The sequence below is a fragment of the Taurulus bubalis genome (genome assembly GCF_910589615.1).
Source record: "Taurulus bubalis genome assembly, chromosome: 7".
Classification (NCBI taxonomy): domain Eukaryota; kingdom Metazoa; phylum Chordata; class Actinopteri; order Perciformes; family Cottidae; genus Taurulus; species Taurulus bubalis.
In genome coordinates this window covers 15963489-15985749 of record NC_136595.1, presented here as the reverse complement: position 1 = coordinate 15985749, position 22261 = coordinate 15963489, and the positions used below count along the sequence as shown (strand labels likewise).

The window sequence follows — 22261 nt, the reverse complement described above, 5'->3', positions numbered from 1 at the left end:
TAAACTCACTAAGCAGTCTGCTGATCAGTGTCTGATCAGTGTCTGATCTGTGACGAGGTACAACAGTGTGTGTAGCTTCCTGGTAGTTCTGTTAGACGTTAATGGTTAGCCAAACACAACGTACAAAACCCTAAAAGTGAGCAAACTGATTTCCCCCATTACGTCTCTGAGCACAGAAAAGCAGAGTGTCGGTGACCCACCCAACTGTGTTATCACTGCTGCAGCCGTAGTGAGTGAGAAGTCAGCGGGGAGTAAAAAGCAGTTTTAAACGGCTAATAAAAGATCTTTTGAAAAAAATGTGAGACACCACATCCACGAGAGTATGTAGCCATTACATAACTGGCCACCCAAAATAGTATGCAGAGTGCCGCAGTGGAATGCGAGATTAGCCGTGGACAGACACTGTGAGCGATCGCATGTTTCTCCTGGCAACGATAAAAATAAATGAAAATAAATATAAATAGTGATAAAATAACTTTGCATGAACAAACATAACTACATTAATGCAAAGATTATGGCGGTTAAAGTTGTAGGCAACAAAGACTCATAGTAAAAATGGTATACAAGTCTAACTGGTAATGATTCTTAAATCCCACAGTAGCATACGGAGTGTAAAGAACTGCTTAGACAGTTTGAGAAGCAGAGGGCAGCTGGATGATCTCACTAAAACTAAAACTATTTATACTTTGCTCTACATACATTAAAGTGACATTGCCAATACTGTTGAACATTTCAGTGATATGCAATCAAATAAGAAGATTCCATTCTTTCGGATCATTGGTGCAATCCTGCTTCGTATGCTGGCTACAGTTCAAATCTCTCAATGAGTTTTCATGTCAACAGTCAAACACATTCTGCCACACTGTCTGCTGCAACAACTCAAATCCAAACAATCATGGAGAAGGAGGTGGTGGCTTCAAAGTCGATGGGGGTGTTACATTTGATTCCTCAGCCTCTCCTGTTTCCTCTGGTCCCAGGGTGCTCCCAAGTGAAGAGCGCGTGAACCTCCGGACAGTACTTCTGAAAGACGGGTATATGGTCATGATGGAGCCGCGAGACCAGTCGAAGCGGGGGTAGATTCTCTTGAGTACTGCCCTTCGAAACAGGATGTATACCCAAGGATCCAGGATCTGATTCCAGGTGGCGAATCGTAGCCATAGGAGTAGGTATTTGATCCTAAGGGGTCCACCGGACAGCACAGTTTGTGCAATAAAGACCTATTGGTAGAGGGGTGAAGGAAAGAAGAAGCAAAGAGAGGAAATAAATGATGGAGAAAAGGTGTTGGGGAAAGAGAGGAAGTAAAACAAGTAGCAGGGGAGACAAGACTCAAATTACAACAGACAGTAAATTATAGTTGAAAAGAGTGGGAAGGAGGGATTAGAAATATGGAACGAATGGTACAAGATTAAGTTGGTTATTATTGCAGATGCACACAGGCAGACACACACATGTGTGGCCATCCTAAGGCAGTGACTGTTGCAACACAATTATCCCCCCTGCTGCACTTAAACTGGAGCATTTGTTGTTAGGCATAGCCTTATTACTAACTAGCCCAACAATCTCTTCTGGGGGTGAAAACATGCCAACAAGCTCCTTAACGAATGACAAACTGGCTTATTGTTGTCTACGTTCCAAATTCAGTTTGTGCCAAAATGGGTGTACTGTGGTTTACACCCAAGCAGTGCAAGGAAACAGTTTTATAAATCCACTTTATCGTGTCAAACATGATGAAGGTGAGTGTTGATATGAAGTACAAGTCACAGTTTTAGTTAGGCAAACGGTTCTCAGAGGCAGAGGCATTTATCACGTTTTTCAGGAGCATGACATTTACTGACTTTCTTGATGTTCTACCCTTATCTGTAAAGATTTCTGCAGCTCTGCTTCAAAGAAATGTTTGAGTATCTAAAACAAAACTACAATCTGCAGATAGCTGAGCTATGACGTTTTGGACCATCTGTGTTAGTTTCGGGATGAAAGCAAGCGCAAGGGCAATAAACAAACAAAGGCTTGAAACTATGCAAGTGAACTGTTTATTAACTGACTGGAATGAAGTGTAGCAGCAAAAACAAGATGAGACACTGGCTGCACGATAAAGCATGCTCCCAATGAAACTTTGAGATCATGGGTAATGTTCTGGAAGCTGCAAGACATTGAGTAAACTAGTTGTACAGTCCATCCATGAGTTTCATTGGCAGATGTTTCGGACACACTGAGGTAGCCGGCCAACCTCAGCCCACAATCATGATGGGGGTGAGCAGTTACGATGGGGATGCTGTGTTATTGTAACAATCTTTCAATGCTTTTGCTTAACTTTTTACTCGCCTTAGTCGGGACACTTGACACATGATGTATATCCAGGGGTCAAATATCTGATTGCAGGTGGCCATTCGTATGTAGAACAAAACAATATCCTCTCTTACAGGATCAGCAGTCCCCACGCTCATCAGAATATATATCTGTGCAGGGTGTCACACAACTGAGGTTAGGCAGGACTGCAGAAATATATGTGCTCCAGTCAGGTAGCTTTAGCTCTTCTGTTCCTAACTCTGGTATTCTCAATTTAAAGTCCCTGTGTTTAGAATGGAAGTTCTGAATTGGCATCTAGTGGTAGCATCAAAATGTGGTAGATGGCAATGCTTGCTGGGCTGAAAGCAACACATCAACTGCTGGATTGTCTCATTTACAAACAAACTGTTTGCAAACACTGACTACAATCTGAAAATTGAAAGGTGTACCAAAGGAATCTTCACATAGGGTTTAAGTTTATAGTATTAGTATCATGATCTCTTGACATAGTGGTGAGCAGTTATCAAAAGACACGCCGTCTCCCTCAACCAGTTCAGACACAATTGGACAAAGAAGAGTATTAATAATAATAATAATAAATTACATTTTTAAATGCACTTTTCTTTCAAAAGAAACTCAGAGTGCCACAGAGCCAATATATAGTAAAACAAAATAGAAACAGTTAAAACATGGTTAAAGCAACCCTTAATAGAAAAAGCAAAAAAGACAAAGAAGAGTGTGTCATGGACGGATTGTCAATTTATTTATGGTGCTACAGTAGGGTTCTACAGTAATGAGCTTTATCGTAATCCTCCGGCAGAACAGTTAGACAAATATATTCTGATAAATAGCAGTTTATTACAACTTGAGTTGTATTTTTGTAGCTTGTCCCCATATGTTATAACAGCTTATTAAAGACAGCAATCGCTGCGATCGCAGAAATAAGTGAAATGATATCACATATTCACAAGTTGCTAATAAATTGAAAGCTTTGCTAGATTAGCTAACACCATTAGGTCACTAATTATATTATACAGAAACCCCATGAATGCACACAACTACGGCAAGTGCAGTCGGTCAAAGAATCAGGGAGCCGGCTGTAGAGATGTTTACAATGGACAGTTGGGGTATAATTCTACTATGACCCTAATTTTGTTTTCAAATAAATTTAGGCTAACGCAGGGGTTACTTTTCAACCAGTATAATTGTTGGAACTTATTTTAGTGTTGTTGCCATGTTATCAGCAATTACATGTGTAATGTTATAATTGTCGCAACCAATAGCAAGAGCTACAAAAGCAAAATCCAAATTTTAATAAACTTGTGTTTTACCTTAAAAAGGCAGTGATTTCACCCATGCTCTAAAGCTGAGTGTCATCTCAACTAAAGCGTTAAGGGGCTCTCTGATCCAAGGTACGATCAGAAGGCTTTCAGATCAACTAGTTAGGAAGCTGCATTGCTAAGGAGAAATGAAGCATATAGAGGGGGATAAGAGAAAAGGAGCATAGGACTTTGTGATGCCTTAATATGGTTTGAATAATTGAAGGGAAACGCTGAGCTGAACAACAGCCGAATAGATTGGGTTGGGTGTTTTACCTGAGACAGCATTAGTTAAAGTGCTGTCATGACTGACTTTTTGTATCTTCCCATTGATCGTCTCATACGTGATGTTGTTTCATTTTCACTTTTGGTTAAAGTTTAGTCTATCAGGTCAGACATTTTTAGATGTTAAAGTATTCAACAAATTACAACCAAAACCTGTGTATATTAAAGAGACATATGGAAGCAATGAAAGAGTTTTATGGAGAGCTTTCTGGTGGAAATTCAAAGACGAAGGTAATTGTGTAAAACTGTGCGTTAGAAAACAATGTGTATCAGATATTCCTCTTCTGCTTGCATCCAAAGAAGGCACATTCGGCCATGTGTCTTATCACCACACAACACACCGTCACAGACCACAGAGGCCCCCACTTATTTAAACAGGTGGAATCAGGGCCAGAGAACGCCGAGGGAATGCTGGTCCATAGCAGCTTCACAATAAGCTCACAGTGCTCAATTTATTCTGCAACTGTGCAACGGTGTCAGTTGGCTTCAGGGGTCCTCATACAAAATAATGGTGATCCATTTAAATGTGTTTTGTCTAAGAATTAAATTGGAAAGAGAAATATCTTTATATGAAAGTATTTTTTGCCAAAAGATAATAACAGGTGGATTCTTGAAAAAGATTGTTGGCGCTTTAACTCAACAGCCAAACAACTACTACTAATAAAGGTACAGTCCCTCTCGCCCTAACTGTCTCGATCTTCATACATCCATGGCCTCTTGTCTGCCCTGCAGACGAGCATGACTGCACCCTGCTTCTGATTGGCTGGAATAATGTTGTGTGGCCGGGTCCGAGCCACTTTGTTAGTTTTCCATTTACAGAGCATGGGCTGTGCATGGAAACTGGATTTTTTTCAGTGAACACAGAACGGACACTAAGCGAATTGTGAGGAGAGTATTGTTGAATTTGACAAAGTGCATTGGATTATAATTACGTATGTTTACTAGTTGAGCATTTACTTTTCATTGCAGCTTTATCGTTTGTCATATAACCAGTTCTGAACATATTACATATACACATATAAGGTTTACTTATTTCAAAGAGGCAAACTCACCAGAAGGGGGCACCAGCAGATAGAAGCAATGACCATGATGAGGATGAGTTGGACCATCATCTCTACTTCGTGGTCTCGGCGACGCTGGGTCCTATCCTGGCCACAGCACACCTTGATCAGGGTCACAACGCTCACCGTGTTTAGCAGAAATGACACAGCAATGCAGGTCAACCCGACCAGCGAGAAGAGCAGGGAAAAGGCCATGTTGCTCCCCTCAGAGCTAATGTTGAAAAAACACCAGGAGCCCGGCATCTGCATGTGGTAGCTTCCAATGCCGGTTAGGGGCAGCAAAGCTACGCAGCCAGCAATAAACCACACCATCAGCACCATGGAGATTGTCCGTCTCTTGGGCATGCTGGTGGAGCGTGCAAATGGACGGTTGATGCCAATGAAGCGCTCCATGGCCATGGCGGCACCAAGCAACAGCGGACACAGTCCATAGAAGACCATGGACATGCCCATGAAGTTGCAGAAGTGGCAGTTTGGATCTAACTGGCGCCAGTTAAAGTTTGTAACATGGAAGGAGATCACTATGGAGCCAGTGATCAGAAGACCCATGGAGTCCGTGACCACCAGGCCACCCAAGAAGATCAGGAACGAGCGGGAGCGGTTATGTGTCCGTTGTAAGGACTTGAGGAGAACTACGAAGGCGATGAGATTGGAGATAATTCCCAAAGTGGTGAAGATGGATGAGAAGTATGCCGAGGCGATGGTTGGGTTGAACTTGAATGGAGGGCTGTTTATGGAGTAGCAGAATGGGGTGTTGTTGGCAAATGGCAGGGCTGAGGCATTCATGGTGTTCAGCTCATGTGGGGTCATTGATTTCAGATGACTCCGAGATGGAAAGACAAGACCAGTTTGAGGAATTTCATTTCTTTCTTCAACCTCAAAAGAAAAAAGGGAAAGGATAACAATTGAAACATACAATAGAAATTAATTGAACAAAAGGTAAGAAACTCTCCAGCTACTGGAAAAGTTGGGCTGGTTTTGTTACACTTCAAACATGGATGGCATTTTTGTTTACTCTGGTGCAAAATGGTGCTTACCTAGCTCTTTATTCTGGCTGGGTATTTTGCAAAATAAAATGTTAAAATTGTGTTCAAATTGTGTTGTATTCCCCCTCCCCCCCTTGCTTTTGTATACATGATTATTACTTTATAGAGTCATGTAGGGCTGGTATATTCAAATTAGTTTTCTTTTTCATATTTTGCCAAAATATCCATTGGTCATTGCTAAGATCTGTAAGCTGCAATGGATGGTTACAATGAACGTTTTGTATAATCATTTCACAATTTTCCTCAGTTTTCTCTTTCTTTCCGACACAGACATTCTGACTGTTGTCTGCCCGGTCTGAAGTCTTTTTAGCAATTTAGCGATGTTCCCAGATCTCAGAAATGTACTTGCTAAAACCACATAACCTTATTCCTTAATATATACAGTGAGTGCAGATTTAGAATTGACATATAAGTCATATAATCAATAATACCGTGGTCGGGTTGAATACTCTATTCTGAATGGCTGCAGGTTAGGGATAATGGGCACCCGACAAGGTGCCCATTATCAGGACACCCACACAGACAGGGAAAGAATGGAGAGAGTGTCACAGAGACAAATATAGACAGAAAGTGGGGGAGCGGTCATATCCTGGCAGGAAATGCAGTTATGTGAAGAGTACTGACAGAGTTACTAACAGGAAATAAATATGGTGTCACAGTCAGTTTATGTTGTTCGGTTATGTTGTCCCTAGTGGTCTGTCCTTAATATACGGCCCGTCAAAGATAGTCAACTGGCTAAGTGGAGAAAGACGAGAGGCTGGACAGTGACGTGAAATAAATAAATAATTTAAATTCATCATTTATAAACAAAAATATTAGTTTGATGGCATATGATGTGGGTATTGATGTCATTCTGGAATAAGATAAAGGGATAAACTAGATTAGATGCCATCTCTCTGAACTTTCCTCAAACAAACCCATATAATATAAACTAAATCGATGCTACCTTATGTACGAGCTATCCCTTTCTAATACAGAAGGCTCACCATTCAAAGGTCATCTCAGTATGTTACTGATTTCCATTGAGTAGGTGGATCAACACAGTTGACACTGATCATATCAAAATGTGGGTTTAAACTTCCTGTCAGCATTCTGACACTCATTTTATCATTGAACAGATGGTGAAAAGATGCTTTTCAAAATACTAGGAATTGCGTAAAAAATTTATAACGTGAGAAAACAAAAATGTATAATGTGAGAAAACTAAAAAACATGGTCAGATTCCGTAAATCATTTCCAGCTCGTCAAACAGAAAAAAGTCCTTGAGCAATGCGACATCAGTCCTAGGTTAAAACCGTTTTCAGACAGGACGAGAGTTGCAGTTTACAAGGACTTCGTGCATATTTGTATTTCAGCTTCTGCTTTGTTTGGAAAGTATTTGTAAAAGATCATGAAATTCTTTGATTCTATTCTGGCATTATTAAAAAAGGCGTGAGCTAAGAGGAAATGTGCTACTGTATACATACATTGTGGGAAATGGATATACATGTTAAGTGATGTTTAGTGCACAGTGTTGAAATGGTAGAATCTTGTTATTACGTGATTTATAATGCCCAACAGCCATGGCAGCAGGTGGTTTGTCTGTCTAATTAACACGTTTTCCCAAAAGGCTGAAAACATGAAATCGAGAGAAACCTTGGGATCTTCTGCTGAAAGCGAACTACACTATTATCAGTTCCTTCCATACCTTAGAGAATAATCAGATGAGACAGACGGTGCTTGGCGCCGGCTCTTGTATGACCCTAAAAACCTTTTGAGCGTGCCATTAGCCAGAAGAGCCAGTTAGTGTCTAAATCAATATGAGATATTCAAAATCACTTCACTGAGGCAGTCCAGTAGTTGTCGAGCGTGTCGAGTGCAGGATACACTCATGGTTGCTTGAAATGAAAACATTTCGAGACCTCCTGAGTAGTCTGCTCTCCATCCAAAATCCTGCTCAATACATGAGTTATGATGATTTGTTTTCCTTGTATTTATAATGTCCCCTGATAAAAAAAAAGGTTGATATGCATTACTTTATCAAAGTAAAAGAGACAAATGTGCAACAAAAGTGAGCAATACATATAGGTAATAAAAATAAAACCCCAAGCCACTTAGGTCTATTTGGCTAATAAAGTGGTTTGTGAGGTGACTATATAACAGACACATCACAGCAGGCTGATTAACTAGGTCTTCTTAGTTATAATTTCAAATAAAAGACCCAGAATTTCACATTAAACGGGTGTAAAATTTGATCCTATGATACAATTAATTCTTTCAATAATTGAAACCTGAGGCAGGTACCTGGTAAATGCCTAAATGTATTATTTTAGTTTATCCAATAGTCCAGAGACAGAAAGAAGAATAAACTGAAAAGACACTCTTCTTTTCTTTAAACAAAAATCAAACTTTTATGCTATCAAGAAGTCTGACAAGATGTTGATGTCAAGAAGTCCGGTCTAAGATCACGGTTTACACCAAAAAAAAAAAACTGTGGATGTTTGATTCAATAAGACCAAAGCTACATTTTATGTTCCCAACTGTATGGGTCACAAGGAAGAGGAAAACACACTGACAATGTGCAGCTGTGCCTCACGGACTTTCAGACCTGAGGAAGCATTTTCTGCAACTGCCCTGAAGCCGCACCTTTTCCCAAAATCTAGGGGCGAGAGTATTAATTTATATTATATCTCACAGCATTCAATCGTATATTTGAACATGTGCGTCATCAGTGGGAGTTCATTGATGAAGCCTGGCCAATGTTGATGTCATGCATTACCCATTAAGTTCAAGTAAATGCTTAGTTAAACAAAGTTTGCCGTGACATTTTGGATTGTTTGAATGACCTCTCTTTAAAATGGTGAAACAAAGCTCCATCATTAGATTGTAGTAACCCAAAGTCTGTTTGCCCACATTTAATCCACACTGACTGCAGCTTTCTCTCAACAAATGAGGAAGAAGTTAACCATTAAACTATACCGAATACTTGCATATCGTTGGCAAACTGAAAGCAACAAAACAAACCATTGAACAAACAACTTCTACTGTAACAATATTTATGATCATAAGTGTACAAGGGCTAACACACAAGTATCATAAAATGTATTAAACCACATTTTCTGTATGTTAAATGATACATTCAAAGTTTCATTCCATCTTTGACATTTTAGATTCATAAGCATGGCTGTTTGCTTAAATATTTTGTTTTACTTAGTAATAAAAACATGTCTTACCACGACAGAAGTCCAAGTTGACTCATTTGAGAAGTTTATCCGTGCTTGTAAGATTAACAACACAAAGAATAGTCACAGGAAGAAGAGGGCAAACATCTCTCTACATACCCCAAGTCCCAGCTAATGAAAATGAAGTCCTATAAGTACTGCAGCCGGCTGCGAGCAGGAACCCCCGATCATCTCCACTCCCTTCCCCCGTAGTTTAGATACTCATCTCTCTCCCTCCAGTCAGGCTTCCTTTTGATCAATTCACTCCTCCCCGGAAAACAAAAGGGGAATGGCTCTAGGGAAAGCTGCACACAGTATTTTAGGCAGCAGAATGAGCCACAGAGAAAAGCCGTAAAGCATCAAACTGGAGTAAGCAAGTGGTGCACAGTGGAGGAAAGGGGCATTTGTCTCATGTTTTGGTTTTAATCTCTTCTATTTTATGTGTGAGTATGTGTGATGGAGAGGTGGAGGTGTCCTCACAGGCTTTAGAAAAGGGGAAATAAATAACCAAATACCCTTACACCAAAACATTGGATTTCTTCTTTTTTTGCATTGAGCACATATGGGCGGAGACAACTACAGTGCTCAAAATACAAATCGAAACAAAATCGATAGCCTTTACATTATATTATCTGATGTGTTCCTCGTTAAAAAAAACTAAAGCCTGATAGCTATAATTTCTTTATATCAAGCCAGTGAAAAAAAGCTGTACACCAATAATATTTCTCATACAAATACATATTGCAAGATTTGCTGAATATAGAGTGAAACAAATTGAGTAATCAAGTCATTCAACAACATTGACAATAGATCCACAACTAGTCCGAAAAATTACAAAAAAACATTCCACCAGCAGATGTTTTTATTTCAATGGTTTCAGGTTTTATATAGAAGTTGACCTTCACACAGTTTACATAACTGAGTGACTTTCAGATGGACATATTAAGTGCAGATGTGGATCGTGGAGCCAAACACAGCCGAGCACAGGCCTGTGAACCAGTTACAAGGAGAATCTAGGAGGAATGTAGATTTTTTAAAAGCTATTGCAAGATTATTAATGCAATACGTTATTTAGCTTAGCATAAATACTAGCCAGCAACTTTGAATCTGTCTATTCAAATCCACAAACTAAAACGTTAAAAATACAATTTGTTGGATTTAGGGGTTGTTACATGGTATAACTATTTATGGAAAACAGCTGAAGACTCACAAGCACCAGCAACCTTACAAGTTCTCTGTGATAAGAGCCTGGGAATAAGGCCATACAATCACCATCACAATCTGAGTCATATCCAATGGGGACAAACATGAGAGTCTATAAACAAAAATGTAAGCAAAAATGACAGTGATGGAATATAATATCATCACACAGTTGTAATTCCGATGCCTACTCCCAGCTCTAGCACTTTGAGTGATCTCACTTTGAGTTTGGGCAGCCTTTTGGTAATTTGAAGACAGAGCCCTGTGATCTTGTTGTGACCTCTGACACAGAGCAATCATTTGCTGCTCAAGTAACAAAAGTGGTGTCATTATTTTCAGATGAGGAACATAATTAAGTTGTAGGTCTTCCCCCCCCCCTCTCCCAGACTCCATTATAACTTATTTGGTTTCGGTCTCAGCAGCAGGAATGGATCTTAAAGTGTACAATTCTTGTATTTAGCTAAAATTAGCAGCAAGGCCGAGCTCCTCCTTGTGGCACTGGCAAGCGTGTGGCAGGCTTCAGTCAGGTGTCAGGACTGTGGCACCTCTCTGACTGCTGGCCCCCTAGTGGTGGCTCCTCTCTGACTACTGGTGGCAAGTCTCTGACTAGTCGTAGCACTCCTGTGACTACTGGCACTGGCAGCTTGTGGCACCTACCGACACCTAACTACATATAAGGAGACGGCGGACAAATGGAGATATGATTCGACTTGTATTTAAAAAAAATATGGATGGGATCCTATGGATAGGATGTATACAGAGAACGGGGGCTCAGTTGACTCAACTAAAATCATAAATATGATTTACGGCAGCTGACCTGTCTTAATAACAATGGCTGTTCCCAGGAACTGTTGCTCCACCCACTCAGCTTGGCAGCTTCTTCTTTTTTTCTTTAATCAACAATTGCACATGTACAATTTCATAACGTGTCAATAAGAGATGGCAAAATACATTTAAACTAACATGCCAGGGGTGCAGAACGAGTGACGTTCACTTGCTGCTGTCCTGGCACTTGACTGACGCCTGCCACAGACTTGCCCCAGACTTGCCTCAGACTCGCCGCTGTCCCGACACGTAGCTGATGCCTGCCACAGTTTTGCCACAGACCTGCCACTGCCCTGACACTTAGCTGACGCCTGCCACAGACTTGCCACAAGCTTGCCAGTAATCACACTCGCTGTCTCTCAAAATTAGGACCAATGAATCATCATGAGAATATGGGGCAGTGATGATACTAGTTGCTTTCATGTGAAAATCTAATGGAAGTTAAGTTTCCTCATATTTTGTGAGGAACGCCTGTACAATCCAATGTACAATAAGCCAATACAGTAACCGTGTAATGAATCACTTAGTTTTTCTTGACACTATCAGTTATTGTATTGTATTTGCTTTATTTCAAATTATCTCTGCAGATAGACACATTTAGATGAGTTAGCTACACTTTATTATAAAAAAATGCAAATAATTACTTCTACTTATAAAACACTTAAAACAGAACAACAGGAACGGTTACAATTTAAGTAAATTACACAATCTGAAGCACTAAAGTACAACAGATTGGATGCACTAACTTCACCAAGCTACGGCCTTGCTTTAGGCCAGTTTGGATGTTTTCCTTCGAGAAGACCGCTACTGATATTCCCTCATCTATCCCCCATGTGTTAGATGAAAGGGTTTGAGATAAGGAATGAAATCGTGGGTGCTTGAATTACTATAATTTATTGCACTTCAGCAATCCTTTGGGCTTTACACACTGTGTTTGAGTGAAGACTTATGGGAGAAAACAGATGCAGTGCAAAGCAAAGCCAAGATTAGAAACATAATGTTGAAGAACCTAGAAGACACAGTTTTTCTACTACTATCATATACATAGATCTTATGCCGTGGGCAACATTTCCAGCGTATAATGTGTAGGTGGCATATGAATTGCTGTGAATGTTATGACCTCTGAGATGGAAAAACTAAATGTCACATCTTTCCCCTTCACACTAGACCGACGCTTCTCACATCTAAAAAGGCAAGTGTTTTGCGGAGCGGATACTTCTGTGCATACAAGGCAAACTGAGCTTACCCCAAACTACGGTGTAAGGCTGCTCAGACCCTGTCAGGTGCTGGGATTTGGTGATATACACAGCAGTTTGAGAGAACATATGCAAAAAACAAAGAAAACATCTAAAAACATCAAATTTGACAAGAAATGTGCTACAAATTCAGACAACGCAATCAAATACAGGAAAGCTGTACAAATACAGAAATGCGCTACAGACTGGAGACTAGAGATCCTAGTCAAGAAACAACAGGAAGAAGGATGACAATCTCCAGCAAGGCAATCTGCAAAGCATCACTGTTTGTAATGGCCTTGCTATTTCCCCAGCCTTAAAAAAAGCACACAAAAAAAACAAGTTCTGCTTAGTTGAACTCCAGACTGGTCCATTTAGCAGCTAATTGCATGAAGGGTCAGGTGCTAATATCCTCCGGTTGCCACTCAAATTCCTCAGCTTGGCAAGCAAAATGTGGTTCCTGAATGGTGGATGTTAAAGGCTATGGATCCCTCTGATGCGTTCATTTCAAGATTGCCTTGTTTGAGACAATAAATGTGTCTTTTTTGTCAAATCAAATCTTAGAAACAACATGCTGTGCATGTCATCTATATATTAAAATATGTAAATGAAAATCTGTGAATTTCCAAACAAAAGGAACATGTTTTTTTATTTGAGGTGTAAACACACAGACCATTAAAAGCTACAACACACACGCACAGCTGCACATTAAGGGATTCTAAACAGTTGAACTAAACCACCATCTGACCAGAACCGCTGGTTTTTGAACATCAAAGTGCACACATAGTTTTTATAGGCTGTGTTCAATCAACCATTCAGTCATTAAGCTGATCTCTGTCAGCTGGGGAATTTGTTAGGTCACCCCCACAGAAATGCATCAAAGGAGCAATGAGAAACAAACAAGGTTTTTTGAATATTGTTCAAAAACAAATTGCAAGCTCTAACAGGCATCAGGAGATCAGCCGTAGTAAAAGTGTATGATGTAAATGCAAAAATCATAAAGATATATTGAGAGGCTGGACGTTCCAAGGAAAGAGAAAGACGGTTACAAAAAGGGGGGCTCTCTGTTTCCATTTCCCAAACACTCTGGCCTTTTTCGCAGCAATTTTCAATTTCATCTGAGAACACTCATGTGGATATTCTGCTTAAAAATGTCTAATTAAAACACTATTTTCTAACTAACCTCAAGCGACCACAGACTTTGCTCAGACAAAGAGCTGTAACTCAATGACAGATGAGCACTTTGCCACAATAAACAACCTTCCCCAGACTTCCCCATTCTTGATTCCAGAATTACATTTTATTTAGTTTTTTAGACAAAGAGTCCCAATTTCAGCCAGGTACAGCTCACTGAACAAAACCTCAGCAAAGTATAACAAGGAAAGCGAGCAGAGACATCTGGGGCACATTGTGAACTTCCAGAAGAATTACTCCTTCCTGATGATGCTCCTTGCTGTGGAGTGAAATAACCCACTTCATAATAGCTGAGTACCAGGAATCTGTACATCTGGTGAAGAAAGAAAATGCACATTTAGGAGCTACAAAGAGCAACATTCTCTGCTTTTAGTGATTTCACACATGCAATCTAATCCCCTCTGATCTCATCATGTCGACTTTGTTCCCCTCAGCACTATAATATTGGTTTCATTGTTTCAACACAGACCATTACCATTTCCATCAGTTCCTTCTGTGCTATTCTGTCCACACTGTAAATTAACTGATCTGCTGCATTGTTCTCTTTGTAGCTTACCCACTCAGACTCACTGTGTGTTTGAAAGCACTGTGTCTTCATACATTATATTACACTCCACTGCAGCTAACACCTTAAAAGGATTGAGTGATTTCCTCAACAGTGTGCAGAACCAGACGTTACTATATCGGCCAATTTCACATCGCTAACACAATTTATAACTCCCAAACACATTTTCTTCCTCTCTTCTGCATCCATTATACTACACGCTCACACATATCCCACCTCTATATATTTCCCTTTCTCTATTTCATGAATTTATTTTACACACATACGCATTTACACTCATACAATATATTTGATCTGTATTTCTCATCTCATCACTGTAAATAGATATCCTCAACATCCACATTAAAAGCTAAAAGAAAGCATTCAATCATCATAGAAGACTAGAATCTGATATTTGTCTGCACCAAGAAACTCACCATTTGATTCACAGTCGCAGACAGAAACATTTCTGAAATTACTCTACGCTGCCAGGGGCTAAACATGCAAACTCCACACAGAAGCACCACCCGGGATCAGGGATTGAACCCCAACCCCTCTTGCTGTGAGGGGACAGAGTTATAGACACTGCACCACCGTGCAGTCCACACTGTATTCCATTGATTGAAAATAGAAAAAGCAGAAATAAACGTCACCATACCTTCACCTGAATCTGACATCTATCTAGAATGCACACAGAACAACCCAGATCAATATCTCAATTCCATAGCCGCTCCACAGATTATTATTATTGTTATGTATAGCACCTGTATCACAAGTGTGATTCTAATCAAGAAAAATATCACTCTTGTATGGAACCCTCTGCTGCATTAATAGTCATATATCACATTATCCAACACTATTCATCCATTTTGAAATTACATTTTTTTTTGTGCCATTGTAGACAAACTGTGCAGCAACCACCAGCTGATGGTAAACCAGGATGTTTGTTAACGTATTTCCAAAGTAATTTTAACTTTGTGTGCTCCAGTGACACAGTGGTAGATCAGGAGGTTAAAACACAAAACAGTTCCCGGGCTAACATCTGTGTACCATGAGTGTAAGACTGAGGTGGAAAAGTGATTCATGCTTCGTTATCTTCGGATAAACAGAGAGAATTCTGAAAAAAACAGGACTGTTTTCATTCAATCTACTATCAATTTTTATAGCCGACATACATCCATCTATGAACACCAGCCCCAAGCACACTGTTCCCTTTTCACTTTAATGAGCTGTAAAAGCGTAATGGAAAAGATACAGTGCACCAAGGCTTACCAAGAAAACAACAAACTGAACTTTGCCTGAACTCAGCTTGTGGGTCATACCTGTGGCAAATGTCTCCATAGATGCAGCGCAGAAAGAACATTTATATGTTTTGTTGAAGCCAGGCAGCAATACATTTGACGATACATCCCCTGGGAAATGCTGAGAGAGTTGTAGATTTCTATCAGTCTCCTTGCAGACATAAACGCACATTGAAATATAGCTGTAAAGCAAGGACACCTTTCCAATTCATTGCCATCGATCTGTGTAGGCATGTTGGAACAGAAGTTTAGAGACCAATTACTCAAGGTGAGTCATGCTGCGAGTGTATGGGGATTGCCTGGCACCGTCCGTGGAGTGGGAAACCTTTTTCCCTTCACAATGAGTATCTCTGGATGTGTGACATTGAATACATTTCACAGAATGTGTGACCCTTAAATAAAGACTGTGATGAGTTAAAGGCCATCCAAACAGCACGAGGAAACACACAGCACAGAAAATTTGACAGGCTGCAATAAGAAACTCAGCAATGGGTGGCAGCCGGACTGTCAACTGAGAACAGATGAGACGTCAGCCTGGGACCCCCCACAACTCTGGAACATACCAGTGGCAAGCTCGGGTCTGAAAAGTGAAGCCAACGTATAAGCGCTTGAGCTTGCATACTTTCCAATAGCCATCAGGGGCAACTCCTTTGTTTGAAGAAAGAAGTCCAATTTTATAGAGGTCTATGAGAAAATTACCCTACTTCTCACTTGATTTAATACCTCAATAAACATTGTAATTATAAGATTTTAAGTCTTCTTCAATACAGCGTAATGTTCATTTCGTAAATTATGGTCCCATTCAGAGTAAAATAGTCGATAAACCAGGTCTATGCTTTAGGGTGTGGCTACCTTGTGATTGACAGGCCTCTAAAATGCTGATCTCAAGGCTTTAAAACCTTTTGGAAACCATGCCCCCATCACGAATTTTTCAAACTGTACGGTTCAGGGCCATAACAACAGCCCACATACTAATAAGACACCTTTTTAGAAAGATTAGGACCTTAATAATTGGATTTACAAATTTCACAATAAAATAAAGCATTGGCATGTTAGGAAGGAGTTTCAGTCAAAAAACTGTGTCGATCGGTTGAAAAATGGAGACATGACTTACTCTATGGCAAAACATTAGCCGATTTGGGCATGCTGGGTACCAAAATGATCATCAGCTTCCGCACTTGCTGTATGACGGTTTTAAAAATGTGGGCGGACCAGGAAGGGTTCAGGAGTCAGAAATGTCCGCCGGCAAAAGAAAAAAAAGCTCTGTACGTTTTGTTACTTTACAGATACTAATAGGGGCTTTATCAGGATTTTGATTGCTTGTTTAGACCCCCACAAGCCTGTAGGGTTACGGAGATGTGTCTTTTATTGAAATCCGAAGTTACTTATTGACGTTTTAGTGAAACGTTGCGATTGCTGCGGCAGATTTCCGGAGCTTCCGGAGATACCGGAGTTTCGTTAAGTACTTAACCTCAACGGTTACTTTTTTCTTACAAGGGTTACGATCATTTAGATATGTAAATCAAGTTATAAACAAGCATGTGGTTGCAGAGATAATTAAGGAAACGTTTAAAAAAATGTTTCTCTTTTTTTTGTCCAAGAATAGGCGCGGGGGGCTTGGTGCGCTTGGTTTCCAAAAGGTTAAAACGGTAGTCCACAAATCTAGGTCATGTCACGGTGACTACATCCACTTCCTATATACATTCTATGGTGCAGACGAGCCATGGGCCCAGGACCCCAAACTCTTGAACTGACTTGACGAAAGCTGGGACCCCCGATTCAGGAGCAGATGCAACATTAGTCAGGATGACTGACTTTGGGTCTGGTTCAGATAAAATAACATAATCCTTTATTAGTCCCGCAGTGGGGAAATTACAGGATTACAGCAGCATTCAAGGTCAGGGTCTGGTTCTGGTGCTGGGGTGTGGAGACTCAAGGTTATTGGGGAGCTGAGGCTCGGGATAACTAGGCAGTTTGTTTGTTGCAGGGCAGCTTGAACAAAATCAATGTTTTAGAGACCTATGCTTCCTTCTAAGGGTTTCGACTGCTCAATACCTCTGAGAAATAGTCAGGCAAGTCTCAAGGATAGGGGGCTGCTCACAGTCTGCCAAGGCAGGATCAGAGAGGGCACTAACTGGCTCGGTGTCAGGAGCTGTCAGGAGCTAGAAGGTAGTCGGCTACTTATTCGAACAATACTACAAATAATCAATTTTTAGCGGCAGTCCTTCTGTAGACGGAGCTATTGCACCCATGTTGTCCTACAGTGCAGTCGTGAGTCACAATGCTGAGAGTATCTTGCTTGTTTGATGCAATGTCTACAGTCTGCAGCTGTGTGGCATGTTGGGACCCAGCTAATGGGTCTCAACATGCCACACAGCTACACATTTGAATAAGAAACTGTAAGTGTATTAAAGTAGCTAGACAGCTATTGCAGCTACTCACATTAGTGTCTCCACTGGCTTGAGCTTCACATCAAAAGAAGCATCAAAGGACAGACAGTTCGACTAACGTCAATGACCGGTTAAGAAATGGTATGATCCACTTTAGGGGTGTATGCAAATCCTATTACAAGATTCAGACATGAATTTCGGGAAAATATTGTAATATTTACGATCAGGCAAACAGGTAACACTGATACATTCATATTTTGACCCCCCTCCCCTCCCCAAATCTGTTGTTTTTACCTTTTGTGCCCCCCAAAAAGAGGGGTCCAAGTCTCTCCATTATTCAAACCTGGATTGCGATGGCACATGAGATAAAAAGTCAGCTGAAGAAGATCACCTGCTGGGCCCATGGCTGATTGGATCCTTCTGTCATGAAGAATAGAGCAGGCAAGAGGAAGTGAGTCTTTGGGAACAGTCAGTGCAGCCAAGGCAAAATCAAGGATCCAACAAAAAAAGGAAGTGAAACCAAGGATTTAGCTACAAACTTGTGTGGGTGGAGAGATGGGCGTTGAAGCTCAGGTGAGGGGACAAAAGGGAATGAGCCTATTGGCATGGGAAACACATTAGCAGCAGGGAAGGAGCTGATTGGTTAGGAAGAACTCTGGGAGTAGGAAACGATTCTGATTCAGAGGAGGTGTGTTGAAAGGCAATACAGGAACATGGGAGGCAAAACACGGCAAACAGAAAATCCCAAACAAAGAAAACACATCAGCCCTATCAACAAAGTCTGAAGGCATCTGGCCACAGAGTGAAACTATGACAAACAGAGGAGATTGTGATCTTTTCTTTAGTGTGAGCCCAGACATGAAACATTGCCAAGCCTTCCTCTTTCATTCCTGCATCGCCTAAAAAGACACAGTGTACTTCATTCTAATTAAAGCGTATCAGCCAACACAAACAAATAAACACAGAGGCAGACCGCTCGGCGCCCCTGCTAAAAATGATGACTGTGAATTCAGTGAGATCAGTGAGGAGTTTGCAGATATAAATAGAGTATGTATTGTCAATTACACTTTACGGACTTCCTGCTTCCACTTTGACCTACCGTACTTACCCTACCTGTGAGCACTCGGGGTTGGTTGTCATTTGCAAAGAGGGATTATTAGTGACATTACAGGTGGGTTCACTTGCAAAATCTTTGTCCTCTAACTTATTTTTAGCAAATTATAATGTACACATCAAAGCAATTGTTTCAGTGAGCACAACATTATCATGACTGAAAGATCTGAGGGCCCGAGCTACAAAAACAAGACCATATAGTAATGATCCCAAGCTTTTCTTTAAGAATAACCTGCTTCCTAATGGCTTCTCCCCAGCATACTATAATACACCTTTTTAAAGATGTACTAGAACAGCTGGGACACTAGGGGGAGAGAGTTGACTTCTCTTCGGAGGATCTTACCTTCATGGCCCGAACTGGGAAGTTAGGCCTGAAGCATTTCAGCAAACAAGTTTCCACTCATGCAATGGAGCTGAATTCGGCCTCAGCATGACAGGTATTGTTACACAAGGGGACACACTTTACCATGATAGAGGTCATGCTCTTCCTAGGTCTCATGTCAGTGGCCCAGACACTGAACTCCTGATTTAATGATTTAAGATAACGCCACACAACCGCAGTGACAAGATAGATACAGAATGGTAGTTTAGCCTAGTTTATAGCGCCATAACGTCATACATAGACTGATTTTGCCCTCAAAACACATAAAAGCGACATAAAGACACAGGTAGAGAGACCAATTTATTACCCATTGAACTTCAGTGGAAGCAGTGCTTGCTGAACGGCCTCTTTTTACAGGGCTCATATCTGCAGGTTCATGTCGCTGACTGAGCATCATGCAAATTGCAGTGTGTGGATCCACTAGAATGAGACGTTGAACATGGTAAGCCCTGTTCAAAAGCTCCACCTGTGTTAGTAAAAATAGAATTATAAAACAATTACCATCATCTTCTTGCCGAAACTCAATTTCCCAGCTTCTCTCTCCACTGGAATGTGATCCAATTGTGCTCAAACGGACATGTTTACAGCTAAGCCTTAATGGTTCCACTGCTGATGGTTTCGTGTATCTTTCATCATTACTGTAACATTCACTTGAGAGCATCACAGAGCAGATAGCACTGTGGGGTTGGGCTCTCTGCCATCGTTTGTACGATCCGTTTCCTATTACAGAACCATTATCCCAACAGTCCTGAGCCTTTTTTGTGAGGAGTGTTTTAGCTGACATTTGAGACCAAAGTCCAAATGAGTTTTCTGTTTTTTATTTATTTATTTAGAAACAACTGTAGAAGAACAGTTTTCTCGAGATATAATACTTTTCTGTTTGAGTACAACGTTTACTGTAGGCCATGAATGTTTACTGTCTTTAAATCCAAGCCAAGTCATTATCTGAGAGCAATTCTTGTCAGAGATATTTCTGGTCCTTGTATAGACATATGTGGACCAGCATTGGAGCGATCAATCAGCAGAGTGGTTCCTAGAACAAGGCCTCTGGCATGGCTACACCTAACAGTGAGCACAGAGGAAGAAATATAAATGGTGGATGAGGGAAGTGAGTGAAAAGAGCAAGACAGAAAAGGAAAATGAGAGAGTATAGCCCTTCTTCCCTTTCCAGCAGGAACCTGTTTTAATAGCAGCAATCAGTCAGTGGTGGAGCTCTGGCTGGAAATAGAGAGACTGAGAAGATGGAGGGCAACACAAGACAGATTATAGGAAATAACAGCACAAGAGCATAAATACAGGACAGGAGTCATGCCACCGTTTACTGCTGGCAGATGCTCAAACAGCGGGGGGGGGGGGGGGGGGGGGGGGGAGGAGGATGCAGCACTCAAGGTGCTTTTCAAAACAATGTACGTTTCATATGTAATCTGGTTGCAGGGTGAAACTGCAGTTGTTTTGGTCAAAGCCACACCTATGTGTTTTAAATGCACAGATTCCAAGTGTTGGTGTATCAAATCTAAATGTGGAAGATAATGAAATAAATTACAAAGTATGTCTCTCACTGAGAAAGCTATAAGCTAGCTCTGGAAAAGACAATATATTACAATGATCCTTGATTTAATTGAACAGAACTTGGTCTTCAGTGCGTTTGTCACAAAGATGAAATAGCATATAATATCCCGCAGATGGCAGCAACGCCTTTTTAGAAACAGGTCTGACGTTTCTTCAGGAGGGGAAGCAGAATACAGTTTTAACAGGATGAATGCAATATTCCTTTTAGGAGATTTCTTTTGACCAGCAGTCTATCTATCTGTCTATCTATCTATTTATCTATCTATTTCAGTGTTTCTTCACCATGTGCTCCAGTCATAATAATGACATTCAGCGATAATGATTTGATGCAAGTAGATGGAGTGGATCCATCTTGTACAATAAGGCAAGAAAAGAATCCTGTTGTCTCTGCATTTTATTTACAATCGCTCCTTTGCTGCTCATTTACATCAAGATCTCCACGGTGAGTTGGCTTCTCCTCCGTGAATCAGTAGGCATGTGGCATGGTACCCCTCTGACACCTTTACTATTCTGGCTGAGTTCAAATGTCGGTAAATCTCGTATTATAAAAGGCGGTCATAAACACCTAATGGCCTGTCATGAATATTTTAGAGCCTTGAATATCTTACAGGAATGACCTCTAGAAAACCACAACCGTACACATTTCAGACAGATAACATCTAAGTCCAGAGCAACTCAAGGCCCCTTTTTCTGGTTCTTTTGGCTTTTTTTGTGATATGATTGGATTGATTTGTCATTTGCAACAGAAAGAGCTTGGCCACAGGGCTGTGGATAATCCAATTTATTGCTTTGCCATTTATTACAAATTTCTGTGGCTTTTGGGTCCACTGTCACATTGATTCGTTGATTGCTTGCTTAGCTGGGTCCTAATGAGCTGCTGTCTGAATCACTGCATAATCACCGCCCTAATTCACTTCTTCGCCTGCCCTAACGCTCGGTCTGTTGGCTCGCCCCTATTAGAAAAGAATGGACTGAAACAGTTTTCTGAGCAGACAATTAGTAACATCATGCTTGAAACAGGGTGTCATTCTGCGTACATTAGCCTTTAATAAATGACGTTCCTCTTGCGATTTAGCAGATTGCTGTTTCAGGTGACAAGGAGCTCGTTGGCACCTCATCGGCAACTGATGCACGTGTGAATTAAATGGCAATGAGCAGTCAGGTCTGAAGAGAGAGGACTTGAAATCTTGCGATCTTTCACCAAACCACCACTAGGTTTTTTAGTCTCTTACAGTGTATATATTTAGTACATGCATGGTACCAATGGAATAATTACTGGGTAGTTAATGGCAAGTACATGGGAAGAAGTAT

The 22261-nt window shown here is 40.7% G+C and overlaps 1 protein-coding gene across 1 annotated transcript; it reads right to left on the bottom strand.

Annotated features, from left to right (window-relative positions):
- Positions 1-893: 893 nt before the first annotated feature.
- On the bottom strand, positions 894-5737 carry tbxa2r (thromboxane A2 receptor; the record flags this gene model as incomplete). Its single annotated transcript, XM_079220459.1, has 3 exons — positions 894-1095; positions 2323-2456; positions 4943-5737. 3 exons carry the CDS (start codon positions 5735-5737, stop codon positions 894-896), a joined length of 1131 nt encoding a protein of 376 aa, XP_079076585.1.
- Positions 5738-22261: the final 16524 nt, after the last annotated feature.